The sequence below is a fragment of the Heliangelus exortis genome, chromosome 1 (assembly GCF_036169615.1).
Source record: "Heliangelus exortis chromosome 1, bHelExo1.hap1, whole genome shotgun sequence".
Classification (NCBI taxonomy): domain Eukaryota; kingdom Metazoa; phylum Chordata; class Aves; order Apodiformes; family Trochilidae; genus Heliangelus; species Heliangelus exortis.
The window spans coordinates 190,006,729-190,031,734 of NC_092422.1; the positions used below are offsets into that span (position 1 = coordinate 190,006,729).

Sequence of the window (25,006 nt, forward strand, 5' to 3'; positions counted from 1 at the left end):
CAGGTAATTGAACACAGGCCTCTCCAAATCCAGATGGGCAGCCATCCCTTGCTCTTGTTTGTCTCTGATTTTGAGGCTCTACTGTGCCACACAGTGTTTTACAACATCTGTTCCTCAGGATTGAACTGTTGTCCCTTAACTATTGCACATTAGGCTGAGACACCCAAGTTCTATAACTTCACTTGCCTGCCTCATCTTTTCATTACTTCCTTACCTAAAATGAACAATGTCAGCTGATACAAGATATTTAAAAAAAGAAAGTTACATACACAGTAGAACAGCACCACACAGAATGGAGAATGCCAAGATCTACATAAAAAAATGTCTTTTTATTAATAGCACATAAATAAACACATATAACCCTTAACTCACATTTTGGAGGTGACACCACAAAACCATCTTATATTAAATCAAGAAAAAAAAAAAAGAAATCCTGCTCAAGAGGACAGCACAAATAGGCATCATCTCCACAGTTTAAGGCAAAGACCACACAGGATTTCAGTACAATTTGGTACAGTTAAGAGAGTGGATTTTCTCCAGCCCAGGTTCTCTTTCTCTCACTGGTTCAAATCCTTATCTCCTGAAGCTATAGATACACTGGCTGATGCATACACAACCTGAGCAGGTCAAGGAGAAATCTCTATAGGTCATGTAATACACTTGCTGCTGAACCACAGGCACAAGGATTTACCCTTTGCATTTTTTAAATCCAGTGCTGATAATTCAGTGCCCCAGTGTCTGGATGTCCTTATTAGCACTTTGCATCACACTTTCCACTCCAGACCTGGTGGCAAATTTATGTTTTACTTGAGTTTATAATGATTCTTAGACGACTGTAAAAGACATCTCAGAAAGAGTCACCACTTTGGTAAAAAAGCCAAGAGACAGAAATCAACTTAGAAAAATGTTCCTTTTTGAAAGACTACGATGCCACTTCCACAGTGATGATTTCACACTTTCCAGTATCTTGATCTGTGCAGGTAACATGCAAGGACCCATCCCTAGATGAGAGAAAACAATGTTCAGGGACCATCTCAACACAGCACTTTGTAAGTTGCTGCAGGTTCCAGAAAGGATAAACAACAGTCTTCCATGTAAGAGGAAGGAAGAAAGAAAGAAAGAAAAGCAAAACCAAACAGAAACACCACACAAAACCAAAACAACAAAACAAAACAAAAAACCACAAAACCCAAAAAAACCCACCACCTACCCCCAATCTCCCCCCTCCCAAGAAAAAAACCCCAACCAACCAAAAAAAAAACCCAGGGAAGAACATGCTGCAACACAGATTAAACTGATTTATGAAATGCAGTTTAATTTATTGAATACTAGATACACACATGCTCTCCATTAAAGAACGCATCTTCTCTATAGATGGTGGAACACATTTAAACATTGTAATTAAGTTTATCTGGTCCAGGTTTGTAAATAGAATATGAAGACTTAATATGTAAAATAGTCATCTTGAGTAACAGCAACCAGCAGATACTCAAGTCTTCTCAACGAGAACTTAACTTCTCGTGAGAACTTGACTTTTAAGAAATAGCAGAAATACCAAGGATCTCCTTTAACAAGGAAAACCTTTATTTTAAAAATCAAAAAATGGTAACATTTAGATAGAAACAGATGTATCCTATTGACTTTTCCCAGTCTTTTTCACCTAAATATTAATAAACCATCTTTTAAATAATGCAGGTTTTCTGCACTACACAGTAGCATAAATAAACCCCAAGATATTTTTCTTACTGATGCTAAGTATAAATCTCTGGATGACTAAGAATGTGTTTTAGGTGAAGTCTATTAATGGAGTATTGATTCACCTGATAGTTAACTTAAAAAAAAGAATTATTTTTAACTCTAATGTCAAGTAGGGATTCGGGTTTTCAGCAACAGTTGGACAACTTTCATAATATTTACAAAAGCAATATGAACTGCAGGACAGTCCTCAGAAGACAAACATGCTTTGACTACTTAGAATTTCACCTTCTGATATCTTTATAAACTATGTAGATTATTTCAAATTAGCCTGAGTGCTCCTACTAACACCTAAGAAATTTCTTCAGCATCACATCATCCTGACTCCCCACCTTGCCATAAGATATTTCCCACAATAAACAGGGAGTTTTTAAGTACATTTGTGAAGCCTGTTTTTCTGTGGTGTTGTTTCTCAATGCTTTGCTGTCTCCCAAAGGACAGAGCCACAGGTTTTCATCACCAATGCTGCATGTGAGAAGTCCTTCACAGATTCCATACTAATAAACAGAGATTCTACTTCAGATTCTGCTAAGGCTGGGCAGCCAACAAAACTCCCTAATCCTGTTACACTGGAAACTTGAGATCCTAACCACTCTCAAGCATGGTTACACTGATCAATGCTTAACAAGGGGCTAAAAATCCTCTATACAACTTGTGTGTTAAGTTCTATTTCTTTAGAAGTCAAACAATGAAAGCACAAAAGCTACTGCATAGAACTCACATTCCAAAAGAATTTACCCCTGCTAGGATACAGCCTGGTAAGCAACAAAAAGCCAACATTTCTCAGCACAAAATTAAAGGTTCTGTAATGGGAGAAAAGACTGCTTCTCAGGACTGTGACAAAGCAAGTTAAACAGAGCAATAAATATTTTGGGTACCTTTTCATAGTCAGAACAGTCAGTATATCATGTAGGCCATTCTCCTTTTTATCTAAATCCTGGAGTATAATCTATTAAAAAAAAAAAATTACAATCAAGTTCTCTAAACCCCTGCACAGCAGTTTAATTGAAGTGACACAATATCTAAGATATGCATTCTGTTCTGCACCTCATATTAGTAATTCAACATCAAAGTACACCCTAGTGGACTTCTTTCATCTGTAGTGCAAATCTATGTATTTTTAGCTATTTCTACTAGGATTTTCAGTGGTTTTGTTTCAGAGTCTATCACCAAGATATAAACTGCAGTTGTATATGCAAATTCCACAGAGGACACTAAAGGCTCTGCAGGTTCCATCAGTTCTGTGATTGTTATTACCTGACAACTTTTCCCCATCCTCTTAAGTATCTTTGGTGAGGACTAAGGTTGAAAAACAATTTTTTTCAAGTATTCCACCTATTTTAGCCACATCTGTCCCCTCCCTGGTGCTCTAAGTGCACTGCAGCCAAGGTTTCAAGCAAGCTGTGTTCTCTCAATAGGTTGCCTCCCAAGTTTTCTATCAGGTGAGAATTTAATCATATCATTGTACTATATTCACACTGATCAATTTCACATTGATTATGAAAAAATCAAATGTGATATTCAGCACAAAGATCCTGTCCCATCTAGGAAGATCAAACAGTTAAACTGTACATTAGGTACATCATTACCACCAGTAGTTTCATTGCTAAAATGGTGGAGATTTACATACTACTGGCTATGATCTCTCAGGCCAGGTGAGCTTAGGACCACAGTGCCAAACATCAAACCCAGCCAGCCATTTACAAATCCAAAAGGGAAGCTTCAATTTATTTTAAAAATGCTTCAATACTTCATCACACATTTACAGGGGAACACTTAAGACTCTTTCCAAAGAGACTGCATGTCATTCTGATTTTGTAAAAAGAAGTCCGAATAGGGGTGGGTTTCAAAATTTTAAATTTTTTTTCAGATCCACTTTGTTTCCAAGTGGTTAATATTAAAAGTGTATTATGAATGTGTATAAACTCACCTGTGCAAATTTACAGTCTTCATTCATAGGACCTTTCCCCAGTGACTCATACAGTTCAAGGCACACAGAAGCAGCACTTCCAGGAGCATGCAGGGTGTGCTGCCTTCGAGCTGGTAATGGTGTCCCTGATGGAAACAGCACTGTGAATTTGTCAGCCCCTGACTCGTCTACTCCCTTTGAAAAGAAAAAAAAAAAAAAGTTCATGCTTTTCTATAAATACTTTAGTGAGCTGGAAATATTACAACAGTGCTCCACAAGTAAAGAAATCTGCCACATTTACCATCACAGCATGTAATAAAAAGAAGACATTCATATAAATATATAAAAAAATCCAGCAATTATTGCATAGCAACACTGTGTGAATCTGCAGAACTAACAATAAACCAATATTCTAACAGCAGTCATGTATAATGAGTGTGCTATATTCACTGCAGAGGCAAATTTTTTTAAGTTAAGTAATTTTAGCCTTACCTTAAGAAGAATATCTTTGGCAGAACACTCAATAAAAAGTGCTTCTTCTTCTAATAAAGGATTTTCTTTCCCTAGTAGAATTCCTGCCTCTATGGCTGCACCAATGGGAATAACTTCATCTGGAGGAATTGAATTCAGTAATTCAACAGTTGGGAAAATGTCTTTGATCAGTTGCTGTAGCTTCGGGATTCGAGCAGACCCACCACAAAGAACTACCTGGAAAACATGCTTTAATTATTTAAAAACTTTCCTCTGGCAGATAAAACAGGTCATAACCTGCAGTACAGAAATGCAAACTGCTCTGGGTTGTTTTACTATCTCTAGTTGTGGAAACAGAATTTGAAGCCATCTCTGCCTAACTTCTGTTACTTCTTTTATGAGAAATTCAAAGAAATAGCTTGAAAGTTTGAAATGCTATCTTGAAAAAGTGTTTCTTACAGTAAGCATCAGTTGGATGAAGTAACATGTTAAAAACAGAGGAATCCAGCATAAAACAACATCAGGGCAGAAAGTATCTCCAGAGGCTCTTAGCCAACCTCCTGCTCAGAACAGGTCCAGTTACAACAGGCTGCTCAGGACCTTATTTCAGCAGATACAGAACCCACAGGCTCTGTGTGGGCCCTTGTTTCAGTCAGATCACACTCAAGCTACAAGTTCTTTTTCTGGCATCTAAAATTCCCCCATGCTGCAACTTGTGCTGCTTGCTGCCCACCTTTCCATCAGGCACTTACAGGAAGGAGTAAGTCAGATTTTGTCTCCTGTGTGCCTTCTTGTTAGATAACTGGAGGCAGCACTACCCTCTCCTGAGCCTTCTCTTCTTATGGATGAGCAAACCCAACTCTCTTGCCCTCTGTACATCATTTGCTGCAGCCCCAAGTGTTCTCGGCACCCCTCCAACTGGACTGGCTCCAGTTAAGTCAGAACCTTTCATCTCCTGTGAAGCCCCAAAATGATGAGATCTTATCTGGATTCTCTGTCCAAGTGCCAAAGAGGGAAACAGATGCATCTTTACACCCACAGCAACACCCTTGCTGTTACAGCCCAGCATGCAATTGGCAGTCCTTGCTGCAGAGGCATCCTGCTGACTGCTTTTAAATTTATGTCTGTTAAACCCTCATGTCTTTTCCTGCAAAGCTGCTTTCTAGCAACTGCTGCACAGGGTTATTCCATCCCATACTCTGCATTTGCCTCTGTTGTTCTTCACAATGTTCTTTTCCACTGGACTAGATGATCCCTGTAGGTCCCATCCAACTGGAATACTCTGTTCTGTTATATGCAGACCCCTTGGAATAGCAGCCTTGACCCACAGCCATACTGAAAGCTCTCACATTTGGGTACTGTCTGCAAATTTGCCAAGCATATGTGCCACCCCAGCATCTCTGTTACTAATAGGGACATTAAATGGTATCAAATCCTAAGGGAAGACATTGACAACCAACTCCCACTTACTGACCCTATGCAAGAAAAAAAAACAAACTTAAAGCCCTACTCTTGTTACAGTAATTTTGTTGAGATCAACCAGATCTGGAAAAATAGCCAAATCTCCCTTTTCATCATGCAAAACATTAATTTGCAACTCTTAAGTTCATTTCTTTTATATTTAAAATGCCCTGTCCACCCCAACCCTCACCATGAAGGCCTGAAAGCCACAGCACACCAGGCCACTTGGAAAATACTGCTACCAGAACAACAGCCTAGGAACTTCATTATCCTCCCAGCAAAACTCAGATGTGACACAGCAAATGCTAACCCTGAGATAGAATCAAGCATCATTAAAAGCATCAGCTAACTTCTGCTGCAGAGGCTGTGCTGATCCCATCAGCAATACATGCAGCACCATTTGCCCCACACAAGTGCACAGGGGTTGAGATGAAATCACTTATATCAAAGCAAAAAAGACATTTGAATTAAACTAGTGATGTTTCCTACTTTACTCAAGATCTTTGGTATTAAAGCCCTCTTTGGTTTGGCATCTAATGTGTTCCTGGAGTGCTTTGAAGCTAACAAGGAAGAACACAAATAGAACACAAATAGACACCAAGTGATTTGTTCAACACAGAAAAAACAAAGTCAAACTTGGGCTTCCTTTAGAAGAGGCAGCAAAACCCATCCAAAGCTTAGTGAGGGAAGAAGAAAGTCTGCACTGGAAGAAGGCACTTCTCAGCTCTGCCAGGAGTTACACCAACACACCAAATGCATAGAAATCCTCTACTACTGCCTCAACATGCAGGGGTAAAAGCACATCACTGACTCTGCTCTACCTCATACTTCAGGTAACTGAAAACAAAGCCAAGACAGTTCTGAAAATCTTGATTCCACACACTTTGTTGGATCTGAGCCAAATAAACCTTATTTCATGTACTAATCTCAGCCCGTGAGGAAAATAAAGCATGCTACAGACAAGTGATTACCTTATTAATATCATCTGCTGTAAATCCAACTTGCTGCAACAGCTTTTTAATTGCTTCTACGCATTTACTAAAAAGTGAAGAACAGATAAGTTCAAACCTGGCCCTAGAAAAAAAAATAATTAGAAGTGTTATCACATCCATTGGAAACAAATACCTAAAATAGAAGAATAATAATTTTAAGAATACACTTTGGTTCTCTAGCTATGCCTGGTACTAAGGAATTTTTTAAAGAAGTTATCTACTTTCCCACTTATTAATCTCAAAGAAGTGATTTTTGTTGTTAAGTTATCTGTGCTACTGACTCCATCATCAGTACCTTCATAGAATGCACTTTTGTTCTTCTTCAGCATTCTCCAGAGAAAAAAACAGGATTGTTGTTGACTCGTATGTGATAAGAAGAAGCAAAAACCCTGGAACTGCTTCATCGTCTTTAAAATGGGGACATAAAAGACTCCAATGGGCCTCTTGACTTTTCAGACACAAATCAAACCTGTGCCCTGATTTGCACACAGGAAATAGGTCCCTTAAACAAATTGAAAAACAAGTTTGTGTCTGCTTTGGGCTCTTTTAAGCCATAAGAGGAGGTCTTGCTCTGTATGAATGTAAGTCAAATTCTGCTACATTAGTCCACAGGACTAGCACTGTTATCCAAAACCATGCCAGACAACTGACACAGCACTGCTCCTCACACTTGCACAAATACTCTGCCTTATTTTACCAAACTGTTCTAGAATTGGATAATATTTCATTTTTCTAAAGCTGCTGCTGACTTGCAAAGCAATCAAAATTAGATAATCTCAATAAAAGATCATCCCAAGAGAGAAGACTCACAGTAGGACACAGCAGTATGAACAAAAAGACAGAAAATATCTTTCTATTCCAGCTGCCAAAAGGAGGCAACATCAAGTCTTCCATGACTCCTATCACTCTGGAGCTCACTTAGATGAAAGAGTCCAAAAACCTTCTATTCTTTACAGCAAATTAAACAACAAAAACATTAAGAAGTGGGAGGAAACAGCATGAATAGTTAGTCTTTTATTTCATCACAACCATACTCTAAAGATGGAGTCCCCCTTTGCCTTTTTGCACTTTATTTTCTAAACATTAGGGAAACACTATCAGTGTTACCACCTTACTACAGATATCCTAACAGAACCACCAATACAAAAAAAAAAAAGAAAGCAAATTAGCCTTCTTTCTTACTTCTATTCCTTAAATTAACATCACCAAAAAGCAAAGCTTGTTGAACATCCTAAATACTGCCTAGAAACATTTCAAGCATTGTTTTATAGAAAAGCAGTAGTTTCAAGATTTGTTTTACCTGGACACATTACAATCAAAATCCAATCCGTCATACAATGAATCTACAAAACAATTTGCACTTCCCAGGGTTGATAAAGAATGCTTTGCAACATCAGCACTGTTCATTAACTTCATCATGGCTCTGGGATTCCCTCTGATATCATGTTTACAAGACCTAGATTAAAAAAATAAATTAACAAAAATGTATCAGTTTAGAAAGGCTGGCACTAAGTGATAATTCCAACTGTCTGAAGGGAAAAATAGGCCAAAGCTATTGAACTTTTTTCTCTAGACATTTGAGTATTATCTCCAATGCCTCTACTGAAATCTCATGAAGAATAGAAGTGTCTATTTCAATTTCAACTAAAGAACACTGTGTAGAAGCACCCTCAACTCGAGCATTAGTGTGTATCATACAGAATTAAGCCTTATGAACAGCTTCTCATCTGAACAAACCCTGTGACTGAAAGGAAAAGCAAAAAAGGGTCTGCAAGTTAGTAAAATTTAACTAGATGGAGAAGAAATAGAACATTAGACAGTATATTGCATCCAGTGTCCAAGGAGAGTATGCAACTACCACCTCAAGATCTCTAGAGCTAATGAAAAGGCATTTGTCAATTTTTGCTCCTCACAGGATGAGGTGCCACAGACTGATGACCCAAGCCCTGCTACAGTCTTTCATGTGAACAGTTAAAACCAAACAAATCTCACACAGGTCAATTCCCTGACAGTCCAAAAGCTTGTGGCAAAGGATGTAAGCAGCCTTTCATTACATACATCACTCAAAACATAGAACAGTTCATAGCTGAGTCCTTAAAATTCAACACTGACTTCAGGCAACAACTACCCAAACCCAAGTCTTTCCCATCCTTCCTCCCCAGCCCCCAACAGCTGACTGCTCCTTTAGTAACTTCACCTAAGCAATTCCACATGCAGACACTCTGCTAAATCTGACAAAATAATATGATTTTTTTTCCAAAGGAAACATAGGATAACAGAGTCCCTGTCCTGACAGAACATGCTTGGAATTCAAAACCTACCTCTGAAATTCAGAAGCTAAGTGCTGTGCTAGGGCTTCTGTGAAACAAACTCCACCAATGCTGTCATCTGTGTTTGTGGCAAGCACACGATATATTCCACTGTTTACTTCTATGACTGTGATAGAAAGTGATGTTCCACCAAGTTTATAAACCAACACATTGCTGTTACATTAAAAAAAAAGGAAAGTAGTATTAATAAAGCTTCTAAAATTAAGTTTTCTTTGCAAACTTTCTAAAAAGCTGACCATTGCATAATATATTGCAGGTTATAATCAGTTTTGTCAAGCGAATTTGAGATATTTGTATTTAAAGCATCTTAGTACCCCTGACTACTTGACAGTGGTCCTTAAAGAACAAAACTATTCTGTTTCATACAGTGAGCATGGCCAATGCTGGCAACACAGTTGAGACTTGAACACTACACTCAAGACTATAGGCAATAATTATAAGAGAAAGGTAAAAAAAATGCCATTGAAGAAAATAAAAGACATCTGTTTGCACTGACAGCAGTCTTTGCTATTTTGAAAATCTTGTAAATTATATGAATGTTCATAAGGGAAACTACATGCACCTACCAACTCTGCTTTATTTCTTAGCCCCTATATAAAATGACCTAATCTTCCACAATTAAAAAAAGCTGTGCCAAAAGCTGTTTAAGAAGAGATGCATTTTAATTCAAGCCAATCAGCTCATTAAAGAGCAAGACAGAATCTGGGGACAAATTTTTAAAGATGACTCTAAATAAAAACAAAGAACAAGCAAAACAAAGAAAACCCACCACAGAACAAAGGGATTTAACACACTATGGATTTACAACTTCTAGATTGTTATTTGTTTTATCCAGAGAAAGAAGAAAAGACAAAGTCAAATCATTAGTTTTGTATTGACTGTGAAGACAACACAGCATTCCCTCATTTATCATTCCTCAGGATTTAAGTAAAGCAGCTTAAATTTAAGTGGTAAAACACTAGGATTTTACCTTTTCCCAGTGGGTGAATCTTGGCCAATTCCATAAGCCAGGAGAGCTGCAGATGGTTCATGAATTAATCTCATAACATTAAAACCAGCAGCTGCAGCTGCTTCCCTGTGATAAAGCACAACAGCATTTCATTTCACTTGAATGATTTCACTATACTCATGCACACTGCTATGATTTCACCTAAACTATATATGCCACCAACTCAGAACTTGGTTACAGCAGGGTATTAACAAAGGAAAGTGACTGGAAAAGAAAGGTATCAAGGAATTGTTGTTGTGTTGTGTTCTTTGGGTAGCTGGATCTGCTCACTGCCAAAGCAAGCACTGCTCTGTAGGTCTACACACCACAGGAAAAAAACCCATCAATTACAAGATTAAAAACCCCACCCTCAATCAACTCATTACTTATCTTCAGGTATAGAATTAAAAATCCTTGGTACCTTGTTTCAGCAGATAAGCTAGGAAAAATTCTTCTATTTTCAAATCAAGCTACCACACCTCACTGCTAACATTTTCTTTATGTTTTTCTGGAACTTCAGTAACCCTGGGACTGCCCTGTAAATTGTTTCCTCCCCTCTGAAGTTATGTTGAAAGTAGTGACCCAAAGCATTCTAAATGCTCATTTATAACACTGCAAATCTCATTATAAATACTGCAAATATCCAGCCTCTGAGGTCTCATGGCCAACTTTAAGTGTTTCAAAGTATTTCAGGACAGTTCAACATAAGGACTTCTACACACCAGAAAATAGAAATAAATGCTGCCAACTATGCACAGCTTTAAGTCTAATTTTGTTTTCATATGGAAAAACTTTTACAATTACATTTGCAAGCAGAACTTCCAAGGAGAATACTGGTGTGTATTCTGTATCTGCTCTCTAACAAAATACTTCTCAATAAAGTAGTGCAATGCCATTTGGTTTGGTATTTCTGTATCAAAAGATGGGACACTACAGTAGAGGGATGAGAAATTATCTGCATTTCAAAGTGGAAACTGAGGAACCACTAGAAATGACATTTGAAATGACACATGAAATGATATTTTAACCTCCACGATACCAAAATTCCCTCTTAATTCAGTTGATTCAGGATTTCATTTTGGTTACAAAAGTGAATTCCATGAGAAGTTTCTTAAGTCAGGATTTTTATCTCCTACTTTCACATTTTCCCAATTCAAACAATACTCAAGTGTCCTGAATGACAGCTGCAAGCCAAAGTCCATCAGAATTCCCACAGCTGATTGCCAGCTTCAGGCATGTGAAATAACAGAAAAATCTTAATCCTCTTACCCAAGGGCATTCTTCTGATTCTCTTCAAAATCAAATGGTACAGTGATAACAACATCATTTACATCTGAACCCAATGCAGACTGAGCAGTTTCTGTTTATAAGCATAAGCAGAACATATTGATTAAACACACAAAAAAGCAATATACCATATCTAAAAAATATGAAAACAGCTTAAAAAATACAGTGTTATGGTTCTGGTTATTACGTACCTTTCATTTTACTGAAAATCAATTTTGCCACATCTTCTGGGTTAATAAGTTTATTATCTATTTCAAAATGAAATTTTCCATTCTTCTCAGTTATCTGTAAGCAAAGCCAACATATCTTGGTTAAGATACATAATTTGGTCATTTTCCTAAAGATAATATTTACTTATGTTTCTGTTCAAAGTAAAAAGCACTGGACTGTATAGATACTTTCTGTATTAGTACTCCACTACAAGAGTATAAATGCTTCCAAGATCAAAAAATGACCCAAGATCATATGAATCCAGACATGACAATCACATGTGTATGGACTTAAAAAGTTTTTCATAGTAAAAAAGGAACATTTAAAACACAAGATGCATTTTTTTCTTTTCTTATGCTCACACTGCATAAGAAAAAGCAATAACTATTTATATAAGCATGTCAATACAAACAGTTGGAAAGCAGAAAAAACCCTCATTCCTTCTGGAATGTAATTTCCAGGATAATTTTCCTTCCTGTTACTAGAAACCAGAAGGTTTCTAGTAACAAGGACAGTATTATCCAAATTATATACTGAGAGTATACCAAGTGTTTAAACATTTTTATCACAAGATGCTGCAACCTCAGTGATAAGAAACACCACAATGCTCTTGCTCAAACATACCAAGAATCATCCCTTTTGAGACAGGCCAAGAGATATTTGTAATTTTTCTGCTGGACTGTAGCATGACAGCAAATCTCAGAACACCATTAAGTTCTCTACTTTATAAAACAGGAAACATTCTACAAAGCTGCAAATAGACCTCATGTAATGAGAGCTGGTCCCTACAGAATATGGCATGGCACAAAAAAAATCCAGGAAGAACAGTGTAAAGTGACAAGTTATTCTGAGAAAAACAAGAAAACTGCAGATCATACTCACTGAACATTTGCTTTCTGCAATATACTTCTGTGCCTGTGGGTCACCAGAGCTGTCAAGACAAATTCAAAGTAACAAAATACATCAATGGTAAATGCACAAATTCATCCTGCTGATGCTCCTTCTAACATTTACAACACATGAAGCTATACTTCAACCAAAACTCCTCCTGTTTCCCCTCTACGGATACATTTCACAGCACAAGAAAAACCTACAGCTCTAACTGCTGGTATCTTTACCCAAACTAATCAGAGAGAAAACATCTGCTAGTGAGTAAGTAAAATAAAACCCAGCACCTTGTTTTAACCTGCTAACCCAAATCATTATTGTAAGCCTTCAGTGCCCCTTGTATTGCATTGACTGAAATAATACGCTATCAAGAAGCTGACTATCCTAAATCCACAAATTATGGGCAGTTTTGCATCTGAAAAGTGCTGTGAAATCAGAACAGGCATCATCTTGTTAAATCCTTTCAGTGGCAGAGCTGTAACATACAGCCAGGTTATCACTGAAAAGCTTTGTCATATCTCTGACATTTAACCTAAACCAACTGCCTAGGTTAGCTTTACTATCACTGCAACTGCAGTGCAAATCAGCACAGCTCCAATAACTGAAGAGTCACAACAGGCATCAGGTCAATTAGTTTTACTAAGGTAATTAGGGGCAACACAAGATTTCATGCAAACAAAGTCACAGTGGATTTTAGCCACTGAAAAACACCCAGTAACAAAAAAACGTTTTAGTTAAGTAACTTAAGTACAGACAAAAAGCATACAGACAACTTGTTACTAAATCTGAGAATCTGATTTTAACAAATTCAGACACAAGATACTACACGTATCTTTACACCTAGAATGAAATGTAGAGTAAGTTCCTAAGAAAATTAATATTTAAGATGTGACATAGCCTCCTATCAAGGCCAGGTTAAACCAGTAACTGTCACAGTACTCTGCAAGCTGTCAGCATCAGTGCTGAGTCAATGTCTCACTGACCAGATTTAATGGGGAAAGGTGAACTTCGTGGCTTCCCTTTCACACCTGTTCTCTTACCTTCGCCCAAGGATCTGCTTTACTTTCACTACAGTGTTTGAAATATTTCTTATTCTACTTTGCTTTGCAGCCAGGCCAACAACCTGAATGAAAAACAAAACAAAAACAACCCAACAAAAAGAACCTGTGAGCAACAAACAGGCAAGAGCTCCCTCCCCTCCGAACCCCACCGCTAAAGGGAAATCTCACCTCCTCGTTTTCCGAGAAAGCGACGACCGCTGGAGTCACCCTGTCCCCGGCGTCGTTTGCCACCACATCGGCTCGGCCATCCTGCGAACAGAGTCCCCGCCGTCACCCACCCCTCACGACACCTCAGCGCTCCGCCGGGCAGCGCCCCGAGGGAACGGGGATGACCCCGTCCCACCCTCTCCTCCCCGCCGAGGACCCTCAACACCTCCGGGCCGCCTCGACCCCGGCAGGAGGAGGCAGCGGCCCCTCAACCCCTCAGCCCCTCACCTTGTACACGGCGGCACAGGCAGAGGTGCAGCCCAGGTGAACGCCAATGGCCGCCATCAGCCCCTCCCGCCCTACGCGCCGCAGCCGCCCCACAATGCACCGCGCGCGTCCCTCCACTCCCCGCCCCGCCCCTCCCCTCCGCTCCCTGTCCGCCAATCAGAGCCCGCGCCGCGCCCGCCTACAGAACAGACGCTGTTGGAAGTGTGGTCATCGGCGGAGGAGCCAATGAGAAAAATGGAGAGTGTGACGTCAGCGCACATGGCAACGGGGCAGAGGGGCGGGCGGCGTGGCCGTTAACGGCCGCTGAGGGGAGTTGGTCAGGCAGCAGCCCCGGGGAACGCAGCCCTGGGGAAAAAAATAGGGATTAAAATGGAGAAAAGCGAACGGAGCTATTGCGTGCCTGTGCTGCTTGATGCCAGCGGCATCTCTGCTGGCTTAATTGCAGGCAATGAAGCACGGAGAGAAAGTGTAAATATTTTTTCTATCCGAGTGCTGTGGTTATTAGTGAGGCGGACAAGCTGAGGTGCTGATGTTGCATAATCCAACCAGGCATGACCAATGTGTGAGGGTGAAGCTCACTGTCTCATTACGTTACACTTCAATTGGAGAAATTTATGTTGGCATTACCACGGCGGCTATGGGGGGAGGAAATTATTTTAATCAGTCTTAGGGGAATTTAAAATCCTTCACACGGAATTCACTTCATCCTTGCCGGAGCTGCTGCTGTGCTGGGATCTCAGATTTTAAGTGGCCCTTTAATGGGTGCAGCACGGTTCTCTGGGTGCCTTAACCTGGAGTGGGTCACCTCATTTTTGTGCACTCACTGTTAAGGTAACAGCACTTCTAGAGGTTTGTGTGCTTGTTTGCTTCTCATTTCCATAAATTTCCATTTCTAAATGCTGTGCAGTACCATCTCACTGCATCATCCTGAAGTAAAGATTGCACTTATCCTTGCTCTGTAGGTGGTATGTTGAGGAGTTAAAGGAATTAATCAAGTCCACAGAGAGGGGAAAGGAATTACCTGGAGCTGTGTTCCAAAACTGATTCTGGGCTTCCTAAGTCAAGGGACCATCTTCCTTTCAGTAACCAAGCTTGCTGAACTCTATGCAAAGGCTGGAGCTCAGGCTGCCAGCAGTCCATGCTCAGGAAATGGCCGCAGTGTTCATAAAGGTGGAACTTGTACAACTGAAAGCAATACCTTTGAAGTATGACCAAATGTAGCTCCTTTCTGCCTCCTCTTTAAATGGAGGGATGAAAAGAGCAGGGAGAATTTAGAGAAGGTGAGCAGGAGAAACCTGAAGGGACTGGAGAAAGGTATTGTAAAGTAATGGAGGGAATCTGAGAAGAGACACTGAAGATAGGAGGGTAAATGAGAACAGAATCTTCTAGTACAAAACCACCCAGGAATAGTTTCTCTGTGCACAAAATTCTGCTTATATAACTAAAGCAGTTAGTGCCCTTCCCAGGTGTAAGCAAACCTGTGTGAAGGCAGGCAAGAAGTGCCTTGGCAATGGCTTATGGCAGGCAGCAGGGTTTGCTGGGGAGGGAAAAGACCTCTCTGTGCCTTTCCTGTCTTTTTGCTTGGCATCCTTAGCTACTGGGAAAGTCTGAAGTTGCACTGAGCTTCAGTGAGCTGAGAGATGAGGTGAACAAACCCACTTATAAAGAGAAGTGGTGGAAGAAGCTGCCCTGCTTGCCATGGCAACTCTGTATGTAAGTGAAAGCCTTAATGTGCTTCCTGTTCATGAAAGGTGGAGTTCATAAGGTATCCACTGATCCAAGCAGCAGTCTGGATTCAAGATGCAAGAGAAGGTTTTCACACCTCCAGGAGAGCTATCCTTCCTTAGTCAGGAGGAGAGAAATCCAACACCAGTCTGACTGGAGTCCTGCACATCCTTAAATACCTACATCAAACAAGACCAGCATGCTCCATCTTCAGCAACCTCTTAGTATTAGTTCCCAGTGGGCAAACCAGTGGCACAAACCTTCACAGCATCAGAGCTGCCCTTTTCCTCCCAGACTGTGGCACATCTCTCAGCCATCTGAATACCAGACCAGACATCAGACCAGCTGGTAGCACAGTAAGTGAGCTCACCCAAATTCCTTCTGTACCAAGAGCTCACAGGCAAAATGAACTGAATGCAAAAAGGGATCTCTCAGCATTGCCCATAGCAGACTGACTGACTGACTGCAGGAAAATCAGAGATCATGGCAAAAAATCAGAAACATCTGCTGAGTTATTTAAAGTGGAAGCAAGCATCTCTATTCAACAACAGACTGTTTTGTGGCTGGTAAATAGTATATATTCTAAAATGTCCCTTGGGGTAAGGAAAGAAGGATGAGAGAACTTGTAATTATCTGGTGTGTGTTCTGATTTAATTCTCAGGAAATTAAGCTCCAAAGAAGCTAGAGATGGCAGCTGCAAGACCCTGGTCTGTGATTGTCTGTGAACAATGATGAAAGCTTCCATCCCCATTGCCTGCATACATAACAGCATCCACGAGATTTTTTTTTCTTTTTTTTTTTTTTTTTTTTTTTTTTTAGATAAAAATATGCTACTCATGCTCATTACCTAAATCCTTAACAATTCCATTGCTGATTTTGGGCACAGGGATACCTGTTGTCCAAAGTCTCCCTTGGAGATAGGCACCTGGTAAAGTTGATTTCCATATCCTTGTGGCTTCATACTCACAGTACTAAGTGAAGAAGCAAGAAAAAGCAAGTTCAGGTAGAGGATCCATTAATGAAATACTTGTGTTAATTTTTAATAAGCTGACCAGAATTTTTTTAAGGGTCAAAGGTCAGGGCTGACTGCTATGGAGTCTTCCCATAGCTGCCCAAAAAAGAAGTACAACAAAAGTTTGGCAAGCAAACCTGTTGAAAGTGTGGTGGTAATGCCTGTAGGTGGCATAAATGCAGCGTGTAATTGCAGTTCCACAACTCATCTGTTACATTCAGTCTGTTTGGCACTTCAGTAGGTTTGCAGTAAAGTTGAAGACAGATTTTTTTTTTTCCTTTAAACTTACACCAGAGTGCTTATTAGAGATTTGTTTATATTTTAGATGACATAAAGCATATTAAATGTCTATTTGGTTTTGCTTGGAAGTCAATATATTAGTTTCTTTCACTGTTTTCTTGAAAAAGCTTTGAGTGCCTGCAAAATAAACCATCCTTTATTCTACATCACAACCTTGAGTCGTGAACTAGGAAAAAACTGTTTTTTCTTACAGCCCAAAACAACCAAGCCTCCAACTTGTCTGTGCTTGGGACATTAATCAGTGTTCACTGACTAAGCTGCTGACCTGTGCTGAAGTATCCTGAGGGATTATCAGTGACTCCAGCTGGACCTGTTTGTTTGAAAGCAACATTTTCCTGCAGATATGAATCTCTTTCAAGTTACTCAGGTCCAGTTCTTCTCTGCTGCCACTCAGCCAATTGTGGGTTAGTCTTGATGGTTAATTAAACACAGCAAACATTCTTCATAGCTAGAACTCAGAACTAGCCCAAGTCAGACACCTTTGACAAGACTTTGTTGACTATTATGAAAATCAAATATCTATGATTTTCTTTGGAGTAAGAAAAAGCATCTGCCACGGATAATTGCATGTAATATTCTCATTGCTGTTTTGACTGTTGCTGCAGATGGTATCAGCCACTCTCATCTCTAGGCACATCCATGATGGTCCTGGTTGGCTGAACAACTTTATTGCTTTCTTGTCAAGTCTGGAAACATTCAAACATACATAAAAATTATTTCCACCCATCCCAGAAAATAATAAAAAATTCTTTAAATAATTTTCTTTAAATTTTTTTGCCATTTTCCTCACCATGTCCCAGTTCTTCCCTCTTCTAAACAATGTCAAATTCACTTTGCAGGAATGTGAAAAGGTTTTAATACTAGAAAGGAAGTGGATGTTCTGTAAATATAAAGTGTTACAGTTAATAATGCAGACCCAAGTTATGACATAAATTACAAAGATGCCATGAGGCAATTCCAGGGCTTTCCAGACAAGCTCCACTGTCTGAAATTCACTTTTGTACTCTGGGTGGAAAATCTTGTGTTCCCTGGGCATTGGCATGAAGTTTCTCTTCTGTAGGGCAAGCTCAATACAAGCCTGAGCAGAGTTTAAATCAGCAGTTTAAGAAGAGCTGACTACCAAAATAGGTCATGACCAACATCAGGTGGATTAATGACAGTTGTCTTTATTTTAGGCAAAGAACTGACATAGGGGTGAAGGTGCTAGTTTGAAATAAGTTCATTCTGTGTCTTCACTCTGTTCACTGTCAGATTTACTATGTGACCTTGAGGAAGTAATATAATTTTACTGTTTCTCAAGTTCCTTGTATGAAAAAAAACAAACAACCAAGAGTAGCATATTCCCTTCCTCCCTAGGGTGTTCCAGGATAACTACATTAATTAGTTACCTAGTTAGAAGTGACTGTAATAGGATGGAGTAGCTAGAACACAGCTCTTCCTTCTCTCTGCTGACCAGTCCTGGTCAGTATCATGTCAAGTAAATTGATTTTTGCAGAAGGTGATTTAGCACAATTAAATGTTCATGTTAAAACCAATGCTAAGATTAGCTTTATTGAACTGAGATCAAAGTGGTGATAGATTCTGAGCTCTTTTTATTTAAAAAGTGTTAATAGGATCCATGCAGTGCTGACAAAATTATTTCCTTTCCCACAAAACCACTGCTATCTGTAAAGCTAAAAGATTTATTTCTTTTAAACTACAGAACAGCCATTTTTTTCTTTTAAGTGTAAATGATCCCTGTCTTTGTCTAATTTGTTGAAATTCCTTTGGCAGATTTACCAATTTCTGCTGTTCAGTTCAAGATTTTTTTGTTGTTGTTGCTGCAGTATATAAAGAATTTCTTGCCAGGTATTACAATTCACTTGAAAGAAATTCATATTTTGTTGTGGACACCATAGATGCTCAGCAAAAGGAAAAGAACATCATCTGGAACCATTGTCCTTTGTTTTCAGTTCTGAGTAAGTCCTCGTTAATGACAGCATTGCTGTATGATAAAAATCTCTGTCCATCTGCACTCATGGGCATTAATTCAAACACAGCCATGACAATAATAATGATAATTATGAGTAACAGAAGACAGTCCCATGAAGTAAACTTGGAGGATCTCTATTTAATTTTCCCCATATATGTCTGCATGTCTTTGGACAGCCATTGAAATGAGTGGGAATCTTTCCAGCAGCTTCCCTGGTCATTGGCTGGGGCCCTAAACAGCCTTTTACAACAGAGGAAAATTAACATAGTTGCTGGCAGCTCATCAACTGATGACTGAATAGATTCACTGAAATCCCCTTCCACCTTCCCAGACCCAAACTGGGAGAGGCCAGGGGGGCAGAGGAGGGCAGCAGGACTGCTGATAAACAGCCAGTGACACTGTTCTTCCTTACTGACAGCTTCAGAGGTATTTCAGACAGTATTTTTTTACTGGGTGATGTTCTGTTTTTAATGACCCGGGTCCTGATAGCTGCCTCTAAAAGAAAAGTTACCATTTTTGTGGACATTACATAAGTTTTTGGAAACTGAAAGATTCTCTGTTCAGGGCAGAGCTGGGATCTGGGCAGCTGGGACATGGTAATTGACTGATCCTACCACAGGAGCTTCAGTCAATCAGGTGGTTGGTTCTGTACAGTCTCTCCAAGCTCTGATATTGATCAGTTGTGCTGCAGGAACTCCTTCCTCACTTCTCTGACAGCAGGAGGGGAATCCTGAGATCTTCACAGCCCAGCTGCTGCGGAACACCCACTGCTTGCTGGTAGCTCAGAAGAGACAAGTCCCACACCACTGAGAAGTGGTTTTAGGCCAGCTTCAGCATAGCCTTAACACAGCAACTCCAAACTCTCCCTTGGACCTACCCTTTGAAGAAGGCATACACTGGGTTTTCAGTGCTGGATCTTCCCATATTACCACTGGGGGATTCTCCTGGCCTGTTCTCATGCTCAGAAGTCATTCCTCTTAGTGCTGTTCAGTCACAGAGCAAAAAGACAAGATCAGCTTGCAGAACTTATAATAAAAGTTGAAAGTAAAGAAATGAGCCAAACCAACAGGAATTCCCTGGAGTGAAGAGAAACAGTGAATCACCCTGGCCAGAAGATAGAGAGGCTTCTGTGGATCAGCCTTCTCCTTTGCTGAAGAGTGCTTATCTACCATGGGTCCTGGTGGGAGAGATGGTATGGGTGGAGGCAGAAGGCTCTCATCCTTGATTTAAAACCACAGGTGGGCTGTTTGTCTTCTCTGTGCTGTAAAAGATAGCGGGAAACCCCCATTGCTTTAAATGAGGTGCATTCCTCCAAGAGAAAGGAGGAATTCATTGCTGTATCAACTTCCTTGGTAATTCATTTAATTGCACATTCATTATATTTACTCATATGACAGAGGGAAACAATACAAGGCTTACCTTCAGGATTTATTATAGGTACAAAATTAAATAAAACGTTGCCAAATAATAATAACATAATTCTATAGCACTGAAAATCAGTTATTTGCACATTATAAGCATCCTTTAGAAGCAGGTCTGGCACCACTGTGACCCTTGGCTTTGCCATGTGTTTTCTGTCATGCAAGAGGGAGTCCTTCTACTCCCATGAGCTTCCAGGGCTGTGAAAGTGTTCCTCATTTTCCAGCATTCCCTTTCTTTTTTCTTGGCATTGACTCCCTCTCCTGTGTTTTTCACTGTTGTTACTTTGAAGTAATATACCCACTAAAATCATTGCAGGGTGGGTGTCCGTGTGCCCCTGCGAAAGATCTGTGAGACATTAAAGAGAGCAGATATTAATCCTCATGAATTCTACCTCAGATAAGGCAGACTGAGGTTTTAAAGCAAATTGTTGGGCTTTGGAGTCTCATTGTCCAGCCATGGTCATTCATCCTCTGTGTCCCTGCCCTGCAGACTCTTTCTGTTCTTTAGCCTTTCTAAACCTAAGCAGAAAAGAAATAGCTGTGTACTCCCTCCCTCCCCCCCTCTCTCTTGTCATCTACTTATAGTTTAGGCCAGGAAATGTGAAGAGTTTGGGGTTTAAAGCTTTCATCCCAGCCAGGGCAGTCTTTGTTGAGGCCTCTCTGGGTGACTCATGTGTGGGGATGGGCACTTCCCCAGCTCTGTTGTGAAGGAGGAGCAATGCCTGCTCCTCCAGAGAGAGGCTGCTTGTTCAAGTTGAGCAGCTGTTTGAAGACTGTGGAGTTTTAACTAACTCAAATAAATGAAATCTCCTCTTCCTTTTCAGTTAATCAGGCCTTGCTTTCTTTGTCCATCAAGAACCTGCTTTCCTCTTACCCAGACCGTTTTTCATGGCACATAAAAACTGAATGTAGGACATAAGCAGCCAGTCCCATGGACTGAATGAAGCCTCAATTTCCAGCAGCTTTGTGTCGTGTGGTCCTGCTGCTTTTGTCCCAGTAAAGTGCAAGGGTTGTTGCACAGCTTTTCTCATGGCTCAGCACTTCTGATTCAGTCTCCTGTGTGATTTCTCTGGTGTCTAGATTTATTCTACAGCCTTGCTCTTGGGGAGGGGAAGAGTGTGAAGATACCAAAATAAGGGGAAGGAAGTGAGATAGATGAGCTGGTGCCACCACCTCTATAGGTGTCGTGGGCTGGCGAAGTCCTGCACTTTGGCTTTAAATACTTAGAGCTGCAGACAGATCACTGGGGGGCATGGGGCTACAAGCCTGTGTCATTTGGGGTGCAGCAGCTGCTCTTCCTGACTCCACCACCCCCTGTGTTAACAGCAATCACTCTACAACCTTTGCATGAACATAGCTGATTTTTAATTCTCCAGCAGCACAGAGGAGTTAAAGACAATGTGAAAACTTACGTGCTCTCTTAAGGCCTCTCTCACATTCTTTCCTCTTGCAGAAAGGAAACTGGACTTAAAATCTGTGGAGCTCTCCAGGAGGATGAGAGAGGCTGAGCTCTGGAAGTACTTGCAGGCTGGGTCTGTATGGAGAAAGCAGAACTTGTGAGCCTAAATATGGAGCCAGTCCCAAAATATATGTGCAGCAACCTCATATCAGCCATTTAGCTGACACCAGTGTCAAGCCCATGTTGGTCACAGATACTGTCTAAAGGGATCACTGGGGGGTGAGGGGAATTAGGAATTGCTTTTCTAGCACCTCAGCAGTGCAAGGCATTTTTCAAACACCTTCAGAAAAGGATTCTAGCAGACATCCAATCATTAATTATTTACCTTGCAATAGGTGAGCAGAGGTCCCAGTTTGTCAGGAACTGTACACAGACAGACAGACATTATTCTCAAAGGGCATGATATGAATAAAACCACAGAAGATCCATAAATAAATAAAATGTGATGACTCTACCCTATTACCAGTGGACTTAAGGGTCTCTTGTTGATCTTGAGAACAGAATTAGCCATGGGGTATTTCTGGAGCACATGATACTGTGGAATTGAGATAGGGAAGAAGGGAAGTGCCAGAGCAGAGTGGAGGTGAAACTTGTGTGCTCTATCTTAGCTGCCTGGAGGTCCAGGTCTGAGCTAGTTCACACATGGCAGAAATGGGCATTCCTAGAGGAGCTTTCAGCCTGTCTTTTTAGAGTCACAGGCAATTCATCCCCTAACCCCCTGATCTCATTTTAAGATATGCAGTGTAGCACAGATGGATCCTAACATACTTTCTCTTGCTTATTCTCTTTCAGCACAGGTAGGAAGTGAACAGCAGTATGGATAAAAATTGTAGCTGTTAGTCAGAAAATGCTAACCAAAGCTAACCAGCCTAAAGATTGTGTTGCTAGGAAACAAACTGCCTCTTACTATGCATTGCTGCTATTTGTATGCATCCAGTCTTCTGATTTTCTTATTAATATTCTTTGCCTCAGACCCAGTAAGAAATTTTCTCTACAAGCTGGCACAGAATCCAGTCCTATCCAGGTCCCACAACAGTTTAATTTAGCCTCAAACTGCCAGTGAAAGTGGCCTCAATTACTGTGTTTTAGTGTGGCAGAAAGCTGTCAGAATTGACGTGGCCATTTATGCACATGGGCATATGCAAAGAGGGACAGCTGAGCTTTGCAGGGCATAGGGGTGTGTCCTGCCTTCCAGTTTTCCAGCCTCTCCCAGAGGTTTCCTTCTTTCAGTGCTGCTGTTGCTTCTTACATGACTTAAGGAACTAACCTGTCTGCTTGTGACTACTCAACCATATCCAGAGGGAAACCTGGGGGAAAAAAATAATCCTGCTAAACTTATTTTTCTTAGGACAAGCTACACTGGTAGAAGTACCTTTAACCTGTATTTTTATGTCAGTGCTAGGGAGCTCTATTGATTTACTATATCTGAACTTAAGCCAATGTAGTTAAATCAATACCCAACTGGAGCAGATATTATGTTTCCCATTGATTTTAAGTGCACCTGACATTGGTGGAGTTTGTAATTTACAAGCACAACTTCTGTTGATGATAGGCAGCTTTAAATCTCTCTGGCCATGCTGCACTAGCTGCATCTGAGATCTGCTAAGATTTAGGCTGAGAGTTGTGATCCAGTGATGCTTTCCCAGTCTGATGGTTGCTGGTACCTGATAGCTGTGAGGTCTCCTGATAAAATACCACGTCTGCTTCCCAATCCCATTCTGTAGAAAACCGTTTAGCAAGAATCATGACATTTTGCTTTTTTGAGGGGTGTGTTTTCAGGTGAGTTTTTAAATAACTTCATTTTGCTCTCAGGGTTAGGGGAGGCTCTGCCTGCAGTGCCAGCAGTGGTGCAGGATTGCCATAATCCTGGTCTAGGCAGGGCAAGGGGAGCACTGACCTCCAGAAGCTGCAGTCTAAGCACTGGCTGCTAACACTGATCAGCAGCCTCCAGAAATTATGCCACTCTATAATCTCATATGAGGGTATTTGGCTCCAGCTGCAACTTCCACAAGCATTTCCTTGGCTGCAAATTCACCTCGGCTTTCCTGGAAGTCTCTTGCTTTTCATCTTAGCAGTGAAGGAAGGAGGCAAGGTCCCTGGATTGGCCCTGTCCAGTACACATAACTTAATAAGGCAGGATCCTGGAAAAAACACTCTTGAGAGTGGTTTTCAAAAATCTGAATGTAGGGCATAAAGTACAAAACTAAAGAGTTTCATCTCATACCTGTAATCTTAGAATGGACTGGAGGGTCAGAATGGGATATATGTACATAAATGATACCTTATGGGGATTATTCCATAATCCTTAGATCTTTGCTGTGTGGGAATAATTCCTGAACAAGCCTGCATTTTCTTTCCTTATTGTTGTAGCAGTGTTGTGTGTACACAGTCTTAGGTACCTGAAGCTATTTTAAGTAAAAACTTAAGCTCTTTAGACCTGCTTTAGATACATCTCATGCCACCTTGTTTTATTTTACTTTGTGAAAATCTATAGATATCCGAGGGCTTTGCCACCTCATTTTACTTTGCTAAACTGGATTTAAATGTAATTTGAGGTCTCAGCTGTCTTATTTTTGTTTTGGTGTTCCTCAAATCCCTTGTAATCAGGGATTTGTGCTACGGATGGCAACCCAACCAGGAAATCCTACTTCTCCAGGACATTCTTCTTGTTTAAAGGAATTATTTGACATAACACAGGTAGAGCCTGCAGGAAAATCAGAAGAAGGCCATGGTAGAATCCGTAGCAAGAAAGCAGAGGGCTTGATCATTGTGTTTCTACCTCAAAAAGGCCTCTGTCTTCCTGTGGGAGTGAGCAGAATCCCTTTCAACCCTGCCAGAAAGGAATGTGCTGTCTCCCACCCTGGGCTGTGCTACTCAGACACCCTCAGACTGTGAAAGGTGTGGGTGGCAGCAGGACAGGTTATGACCTGCTCAGCTCTGAGTGAACAGCTTCAGCCTTGACAGGCAGCATCTGAGCTGGTCCCAAAGACTGAGACTGGCAGCAGAACCCTTAATGGCAAGAAGAAACCTTCCTCTGGTAACTTGACCCATCCTGGAAAAAGTGAGACCTACTTTCTAGTAGCTGGAGGAGCAAATGAAACCATGACACAGTACTTGGGAAAGAAGCAAGTGCATGCACTGGAAGCCCTTGAAATATGCTGCTGTTTCTGTAGCTCATCAAATGTCAGTAGAAAAAGGACTCAGATCACAGTTGGTTAACAGCAATAGTGAAAATGATAAAAAGGAAACTTCTAATAGGTTACAAATTATAAATGCCTAAAAGTTCACATCTGAACCTTGGCAGCCTTGTCTGGAAAACCTGGACTTGAA

The 25,006-nt window shown here is 40.5% G+C and overlaps 1 protein-coding gene across 1 annotated transcript; it reads right to left on the minus strand.

Annotated features, from left to right (window-relative positions):
- Positions 1 to 316: 316 nt before the first annotated feature.
- Positions 317 to 13,881, minus strand: HSPA14 (heat shock protein family A (Hsp70) member 14). Its single transcript, XM_071734075.1, has 14 exons — positions 13,788 to 13,881; positions 13,521 to 13,601; positions 13,332 to 13,414; positions 12,286 to 12,334; positions 11,385 to 11,478; positions 11,176 to 11,266; positions 9,889 to 9,993; positions 8,910 to 9,071; positions 7,889 to 8,044; positions 6,568 to 6,670; positions 4,157 to 4,372; positions 3,686 to 3,859; positions 2,634 to 2,704; positions 317 to 1,001 (listed from the first exon to the last, which is right to left on the minus strand). The coding sequence occupies exons 1-14, from the start codon at positions 13,842 to 13,844 to the stop codon at positions 923 to 925; spliced, it is 1,521 nt and encodes a 506-aa protein (XP_071590176.1). The 5' UTR covers positions 13,845 to 13,881; the 3' UTR covers positions 317 to 922.
- Positions 13,882 to 25,006: the final 11,125 nt, after the last annotated feature.

What these genes read in the sequence shown, in the direction of transcription:
- HSPA14 (XM_071734075.1), bottom strand. Translation starts at nt 13,844, where the DNA reads ATGGCGGCCATTGGCGTTCACCTGGGCTGCACCTCTGCCTGTGCCGCC. An exon ending in GATTCACCCACTGGGAAAAG is followed by an intron (nt 9,072 to 9,888) that starts GTAAAATCCTAG and finishes TTAATGTAACAG; the next exon opens with CAATGTGTTGGTTTATAAAC. An exon ending in CAGCAGATGATATTAATAAG is followed by an intron (nt 4,373 to 6,567) that starts GTAATCACTTGT and finishes CATGTTTTCCAG; the next exon opens with GTAGTTCTTTGTGGTGGGTC.